This window comes from Petaurus breviceps, unplaced genomic scaffold (assembly GCF_028583685.1).
Source record: "Petaurus breviceps papuanus isolate PSGF00001 unplaced genomic scaffold, PetGlider_PUasm1.0 490, whole genome shotgun sequence".
NCBI classification, from domain to species: Eukaryota; Metazoa; Chordata; class Mammalia; order Diprotodontia; family Petauridae; genus Petaurus; species Petaurus breviceps.
Genome location: NW_027186352.1, coordinates 8758819 through 8767359, shown reverse-complemented (window position 1 = coordinate 8767359; position 8541 = coordinate 8758819). Strand labels below are relative to the sequence as shown.

The window sequence follows — 8541 nt, the reverse complement described above, 5'->3', positions numbered from 1 at the left end:
TCTCTCTCTCTCTCTCTCTCTCTCTCTCTCTCTCTCTCTCTCTCTCAATTAGACGTATCATGTCAATGGCATAGGGAGTTTATGATCCACAGACTCCCTCCACCAATGCAGACCATCACTTTTTCTGAAATGTTCACTCATGGAGAGGTTCTTAGGGCACAAAGAGGTTAAGGGATTTTCCTGCATTACCGTAGCCAGTAAGTATCAAAGGCAGAAATTGAATCCTTTTATTTGAATTTTTTTCCAGTCAACAACAATCCACCTTCTTGCCCTCCCCCCCCCAATTCCCCTTCCCAATTGAGAACAAAAGGAAAACAAAACCATTACGAACATGTCTGGTCAGGCAAAGCCTGTTCCTGTATCAGCCATGCCCGGCGTGCAGAGCTCATTCCGCACTCCCCGACCTCATTGGGAGTTGGGGTAGTATGGTTCATTGTTAGGGCTCTGGCAGCCTGTCCAGCCATCACTGATAGAGTTCTGGATTCTTTTAGAGCTTTGGCTTTTACCACACTGTCCTCTTTGTATGTGTTATTCTCCTGGTTCTACTCCCTTCACTCTGCATCAGTTCATACAAGTCTTCCCATGTTTCTCTGAAACCATCCCCTTCTTCATTTCTGACAGCACAATAACATTCTGTCACAGTTATGCATCATGACGTTCCTGCATCCCACCGTACTTGGACACGCCCTCAGATTCCTGTGCCTTCTGACACCAAAAAGAGCTATCGATATTTTTGTACATCCTGCTAGAGTTTGTTTTACTTAGGACTGACTTCCCCTTTAATCTTCCCTCCCTCTAATTGCCCCCTTCTTCCCTTTCTCTTCTATTTCCTCTTGAGTGAAATGTATTTCTCTACCTGACTCTGTGTGTGTGACTGTGCGTGTTCGTGCATGTGCGTATTCGTGCATGTGCGTGTTTGTGCGTGTGTGCTGTGGACACCCTTCTCCACTTTGAGCAGTTCAGATGAGAGTGAGGTAGAACTCTGCTTCTGCCTCCCAGATGGGCCTTCTAGACCTCTGTCTGTGACCTCTCATCTGGAACATAGCAGATATTTATTTAATATCTCTTTGATCTTTGATGGATTAAATGGTGTCCTAAATGAAACATTTAGAAACCAGAACAGATAAGAAGGGCCCGCTGAGCTTTCAGCTGCAGTTAAAATTGTAAGACACCAGAAAAATGGGTGTAAGAACAGTCTGTCCCATTAAGATACTGTACCTGTGAAAAAGGCTTTAATTTGCACCTTTCTTTGACAAATCAGATTTCCATGACAAGGATCCTTCAGTACTTTGGGGAACGGGGTATTTTGGGCCCTGCTTCTGCATGTGCTAATTTCCTGGATTAATTTAGGGAACATCTGCATAGCGGTCTGCCAGCACTTCACTGGCAGAATTGTACCTGCACCCCCAGTAACGGCTCCAGGTTTTCCCCTTTGCAGGCAGCCTCAGATTGGATCGAACTGAAATGCCAAGCCTCCCAAGGCACCAGTCTCTAAGTGTATAATTATGTCATTTTCTCTTGATCTTTCAGAGTCTTCCTGCGAGCAATTAATCAGTATGCAGATATGCTCAACAAAAAATTTCTGGATCAAGCCAACTTTGAGCTCCAGGTGAGGCAAAAGCTGCATGGCCTTTCCCAGGAGGCCTTTCAGACTGAAGGCTTTGGCCAAGCCTGCATTTTTACATTCATCATGCGCTCTGGGGTTTAATTGGTCACTTATCTGAGGAACAGAAATGGAATCGGTAGTACTGCTGGAACCCAAGAAGTAGAAATGATGGTGGAACAGGGAGGGCTGGGGTGAATGCTTGATTCTGCCCGCCCAGCTCTGGAGTGCTCTCTGAGACCAATGACTGGATCAGACAGACAAACCAGGCAGGCCAGCAGGAAGCCTATTAAGTACCTGCTCTAACCCAGACTCTGCCTTAAGCACTGGGGGTGTGCAAACAAAGAAGAGACAGGCCCTACCCTCATGGAGCTTCCATTTAATGGGGCTAGGGGAACAGGAACCTGTGCATTGGTAATCAAGCAAAAAGCATGTCTTAGCCATTTATATCGCAGAGTATAAAAAGTAATTTGGAACGCAGAATTTTTAAAAAATGAATATTTAAAAAATTTTACATGTAATTATGAACGATTTCATTAAGTAAATAAAAATGTGTTTTTAGAAAGTAATTTCAGAGGGAAAGAGGACAAGCAAATGCAGGGGAGTAAGAGCGGGCTCCGTCCGCCCTGAAGAGTGAGCAGAGCTCTGCCAGAGACTCGGGAGACTCCGTGTACAGAGTGAGGCCTGTGGCTCCACACACAGCCAGTGGGGGATGTGTTAGGGGGCTTTTGTGTCTTTTATGCTGGGGCAAAGGAGGTAGGAGAGCAAAAATAAACTACATTTTAATTGAAAAAAGGGTAGGAAAAAAAGCAAAAAAAAAAACATTTTAATTGAAAAAGAAAAATACATTTAATTGGAAAAATGAGAAAGCATTTGTTAAGTATTCTATGCAAGGTATTATTAATCACTGGGGGTGGGCACAAATTCAAAATAAGGAGTATTTTAACAGTTGCCATCTTTTAAAATAATACCCAACTTTAGTCACTTTGGGGGTGGGAGGGGTGGAGGCAACCTCAGCTAAAGCATTGGACGAGGAACCAAAGATTCAATGGTTCTAGACCCAGGCATCCATCCTCTGCCTCCCTGTAACATTGACAAGGCAATGGCCAATAGCCTCATTAGGTGGGGTGGCCTCCCTCCTCTCATGGTCCCTGCCCTGATCTCAAAAGTTTCTATTCTCCATGACCTGAAATACCACCTCTTGTCTTCTCTCAGGACCTACAAACGTTATCTGATAGCCATCAGTTTCCCAGGCAGTTAAAAATGGGGAAATACAAATTTCTTTCTAAATTTCTCCCATTAAGAGAGTCATCATTCCTTTTTTTAAGTTTATTTATTTTTAGTTTTCATTATTTACTTCCATAAGTTTGAAATTTTCCCCCCTCCCTCCTCAAGATGGCCTACAATCTGATATAGGTTCTACTTATACATATACACATTATATACTTATATATATATATATATATATACACATATACACTTATACATATACACATTAGTCATATTGTATAGAAAGATTAGAATGAATGGAAGGAACTGTGAGAAAAAAAAGAACAGAAAAAGAAAACAGTCTGCTTTGTGATGCATTGCGACTCCACAGTTCTTTCTCTGAATGTGGATGGCATTTTCCATCACGAGTCCTTTGGAATCGTTTTCGATCCTTGCATTGCTGAGAAGGGCTAAGTCTATCAAAGCCAGTCCTTGACCACTGTGCCTGTTACTGTGTGCAGCGTTCTATGGTTCTGCTCACTTCACTCAGCCTCAGTTCATAGAAGTCCTCCAGGTTTTTCTGAGCTCTGCTTATTTAAGAGGCCCCTCATTCCTTAAAGCAGAAAATGCTCCTCATCTCTAGAGTCAAGAGGAAAATAACAAGAAATGGTGTCAAAGATATCTGTGCCCAGAAAGGGGGGAGGGGAAGAAGAAAGGGCGGGTTCCTGGTGAGTTGAATGGAGTCCACTCTCCTGCACATGCTGCCTTTGACTGCTTCTTGTCCAGTATCAAAGATGAAATCTTGAACTAAGGACTTCCAGGCAGACTTTGTATCCTCTTCGTAACCTTCATGTTTCAGTTCAATATCCCAACATGCAGCGTGCCTGTTTGCGTCTTTGCAGGACGTAGACTGTCCCAGGCTATCCTTTCTTGGGCTATCTCAAGCTCCCTTTTCTAAGAGGCAGTCTTTTCCAAGCCATTCATTCTAGGAAGTAGGTTACCCCAAGCTATCTGAACTATTCTTTCTAGGAAACAAACTATTCTAAAATTTCTGTACAAATGTACTCAGGAGCTGTCTGTGACTTCTGAGTGGTACCGGCCTGCTCTAAGAGCAGACTTGGGGATGTGTGGACAAAGATTTCTCCCCTCTCAGAATTCTTTCTATTAATTGCACCTAGAACTATGAAGGACTGAGCAAAGGGGAAAGGACAAGGATTGGGGAGGGGGTGAGGAAGAGGGCTTTTATAATACATATATTTTTCCTCCTCAACATTATGTTCTTTAGAAGGCTTGAGGGGAGTCACTTTCCCAAGCCTGTCACATCTTCAGGCTCCTTCTTTGAGCTAAGTGGGGCTGCAGGGGAAGGCTTTCTGAGGAAACAGCAGCTCCTGGCACACTTGAGCCCCCCACTTTCATGTCCTCAGGCGTGGGAGGGAAGCCAGCAATAGGTAGGAAAACCAAGTGTGGGTCCAAATGACTTCCTTCTGCAGCCCTGGAGCAGAGCCAGGCTTCAAGAGGAAATCTCACTTCTGTGCAGCAGTAGGGAGGACAGGACTGTGACTTCTGTGACCATCCTTCCTCATGAACCTCTCCAAGTCTTGAAAAGATGGTGGCAATGGTATTTCCTCCATCCCCCCCACCCCCAAATGTCAGTTACTTCTACCTGGTTGTGGCTTTTCTTACTCAAGGGTTTTTACTGCTTTGATGTTTACAGAATGCTTTCTGTTCAGCCATCCTTTTAGACCTAAAAGGGACCTCAGAGACAATCTGGACGAATCTGTTCATTTTATAAATGAGGAAACTGTGTCCCAGTTAGAGAAAGGTCATGTGGGTAAATAGTGAGGTGGTGGGCTCGGTTTTGACCAGACTCTATTCTTCCCATCATTCCTCGTTTCTTGTTACTACACTCCATGCTCAATGTACACCTGTATGGGCAGAAGTGCAAGTGTTTCAGGCCATTCCGCCTGCCGTGGACATCATGCTTGTTATCCACCATGTGTCGTGCCCATGTTACACATGAGGAAGCTGAGATTCAGAGAGGTTAAGCAGTTTGTCCATGGTCGCACAGTTAGTGTCTCGGGGAATCTGAACCCTGGCCTCTCGTGACTCTTTCACTGAATCAAATTCCCTCACTTTCCCCAAGGAGGGAATTATGTGTAAATACATGTCTATGTATTTGTTAGCATTTGCCTGACCTAAGAGGAGGCTGCTGGGAAGAACATAATGCCTTGCTTTGTTTTTAATTTGTGTCTTTGTGCTCTCTCTTGCATGCCCAACAATGGGACTGTTGTCCCCTTTTGGATTTCAGCTCTGGAACAATTACTTCCACCTGGCTGTGGCTTTTCTTACTCAAGAGTCTTTACAACTGGAGAATTTTTCAAGTGCTAAGAGAGCTAAAATACTCAACAAGTAAGTGCGGGTCCTCCTAAGGATCCTGGGCCTGAGCGTTAATCAGCAAGCTCTTGCTAAGGGCTCTCAGCCCGTAGCCTACACATGGCGATAGCATGGCATTGTGCTGGGGGGGGGGGGGGGGGGGGGGGGGGGGAGGGGGCGGGGGGGTGGAGGGGGGGGGGAGAGGGGGGGGTGCATATATTCCTTCTCCTCAATCATGGTACAGAATTACAAGACTCACTGTACTTGGCTCCCAGGCGGTGCATTTAAGGAATATGGATGAGCAAAATTAGACTTCAGAGAGAGAATTAATTTGATTGTGAATTATTGTGATATCATCGTACATTGGTGCCCCCATTGCTTACTCTTCAAGTTCTGCTTGTGAAGAATGCCTTGTTTCGAGAATACTTCTGATAGTGACTAAAGGAATGAAAATGAAAACCGTGCAGGAAGGCAGCTCAACTCAGATTAAATGTGAAAATCGGTTTCAGTTCGAGACACTCAGACATGAAATATTCTTCTCTCACCTGGGCAGAAAGGCGACAGACTGGAGGTGGAGAATGCTGCTTGTCATGGCAGACATGCTCACCCAATCAACTGGTTTTGCTTACCTTGATTTTAATCCTTTTTAGCATCTTTTGTTTCTATATCACCTGCATTTCTCAACGTCTCTCCCCTCCTTCCCTCCCCCAGAGTGGCATTCCCTATGAGAAACAATTTTCTTTTTTAAAATTAATTTATTTTAAACTTAAATATGCAATAAGATCTAAACAACCTTCTGTTACCCCCCCTCCTTTTCCTTCCCCTTCCCTCTAAAAATCCCCCTTATCCTCTCCCCCTTCCCTATCCCCTTAGCCTTTTCTTTCTTTCTTTTTTTTTACTTATTGGAGGGCAATTGGGGTTAAGTGACTTGCCCAAGGTCACACAGCTAGTTTTTTGTGTTAAGTGTCTGAGGCTGGATTTGAACTCAGGTCCTCCTGACTCCAGGGCCAGTGCTCTGTTCACTGTGCCACCTAGCCGCCCCCCATTTCTTTCTTACTTTTGAAGATTTCCATATTCATATATATATATATATATATATGTATGTATTGCTCCCCCTTTAATCCATAGGGATGACAATAGGGCTCCAAAACTATGAGCCCTCCTTCTCCATCTAGTTCTTCTGTGTTGCTTCTTTCTCTCATGCCTCATTTGTATAAGATAATTCTTCTTTTTACCTTTTCCTAAGCAGTTCCTTTTTAAAATCACATCATACTCACGTCTACCCTAATCTTTTTTCTAAACTACCCAGTTACTACTAATACTATTGGCCACACATTTTACATTTCTTCATAAAAAGTGAAGTCTGTCTGTATTTAGTCCCTAATTAGTCTTTGATGGGCACCTTGTATTTCTCTTGGATCTCATATGTCAAATTTTCCATTAAGTCCAGGTCTTTTGGCAACAAAATCCTGGAAGTCTGGCATTTCATGGAATGTCCTTTTTTTCATTCAGGATTATGCTTAACTTTGTTGATACTTTTGACCATAACCCAAGTCCTTTTGCTCGTTAATAAATAGTGTTCCAAAAATAGTGTCACTGCTGTTAGGTCTTATGTGGTGTAGTGACACCACCGTATTTGAATTTTTTTTCTTGTTATTTGTAATTTTTTCTCCTTGAGCTGAGGGTTTTAGAATTTGTCTGTGACATTCCTATAGGTTTTCCTGGTAGGAACTCTTTAATATGATGATTGGTGGATTTTTTGTATTTCTATTTTCCCCTCTTCTTCAGGACACTTCAATTATTTCTTGTATTATTGTATCAGGATTCTTTTTTTGATCATACCTTTCAAGTAGTCTAATTATTCTTGTTTTGTCTTCTTGATCTGTTCTTCAAATCACTTGCTTTTCTTCTGATGTTTCACATTCTCTTGTTTTTTCATTCATTATATTTTGTTTTATTATTTCTTGGTCGCTGGCTTCTCCTTGCCCTGTTCTAAATTTCAAGGTGTCATTTTCCTCCTTAACACTCTGGATCTCCTTTTCCAATTGGTTGACTTTCTTTTCATAATATGCTTGTTTATCTTGGATTGGTCTTTTTATTTTTTCCTCAGTCACTCTCCTTTGATTTTTAAAGTCTTTTTTCAGTTCTATGAATTCTTTTGGGGCAGATGACCATTAGACGTTATTCTTTGGGGTAGGAAAGATCTTTTTGCTTCAGTAACCTCCTCTGATGATGAGCCCCAGTGTTTTCTATTCCCATAGTAACTTTCTATAGTTGGGTTCTTTCTCCTTTGACTACTCTCTCTCTCGACCCTTTTTTTCTTTATTTATTTGTAGCAGCTTATTATTGTAATCACCTCTAGCCCTGAGTATGGGGGTTGGTGCCTCTGGCCTCAGATCCTCCTTCAGTTCTCCCCTCTGACCTGGAACCGAAGCCAAGACCTCCAGCCTCCTGTGAGGGCCCACAGCCGGTAATATCCCCACCCGCACTGCTCCTGATCTCAATGGGCATGTGCTGGCTCCTTCTCGCCCAGGGCCGTGTCTCAGCAGCACAGCTGAGGCTGGTGTCCCTTATCAGCAAAGCTTCCCTCAATCTTCCCCGGCTCAAATGCCCGACTCCCCACAGTCTGGGAGGTGAAAATTCCTGTGACTGAGCCAAGGTTACCTCTCAGCTCAGCTAGCCCCAGAGCTCACTTGTTTCAGCAGTGCTGACCTGAAGGCATTTCACTTCAGGGGCTCAAACCTCAGCCCTGGAATTTTTCTTCAATCTTCTGCAATTGTCCCAGGAGGATCTCTGCCCCAACTCTTGTTCATCTTTACCGCTCTATGTTTACCCTGAAGAACTATTTTATCTCGTTTGTCATGGAAATCTGGAGAGATTGGAATTTTCTGACCCACTCTGCCATCTTCCCAGAATCTTCTCTAAGAAGCAGTTTTCAAAGAAAAAGTAAACTGTTCAACAAAACTGACCAACATGTTGGGAAAAGCCTGACACCGTATGTAGTGTTCCACTCCCATAATCCTCCACTTCTGTAAAGAAGGGTGTCATGAACATTTTGGGGCATTCAGCTTTGCATATCTGTGTTCACAGTGTTCATCACTTCTCAGATCCCAGCAAGATTCACTGGCATTCATGCCTCACAGCTGCTTTAGCTATTCCCAAATCAATGGGTGGGTGTTTCTTCACTGCTACTAAATGTGGTTTTCCTTAACTTTTAATTGTTGTAAAGGAAAGTCATGGGATGGGGGATATGATCCAGAAATGACTATCCCTTGCACTCAGTGGGGATTTGGATGTGATTGTTCTATCACCACCTCTAGAGAGTCCCTAAGAATTGTCTGTCAGATATGTCTAGA

General features: G+C 43.3%; 1 protein-coding gene across 2 annotated transcripts in view; it reads left to right on the top strand.

Moving 5' to 3' along the window:
* The window catches only part of DOCK1 (dedicator of cytokinesis 1), a 618254-nt gene that overhangs the window by 477041 nt on the left and 132672 nt on the right, over positions 1–8541 (top strand). For both annotated transcript variants that reach the window (XM_069101719.1, XM_069101718.1), the window contains exons 30-31: positions 1531–1609; positions 5121–5221. In XM_069101719.1, coding sequence (XP_068957820.1) covers positions 1531–1609; positions 5121–5221 — 180 coding nt within the window. The remainder of the gene's footprint in view (positions 1–1530; positions 1610–5120; positions 5222–8541) is intronic.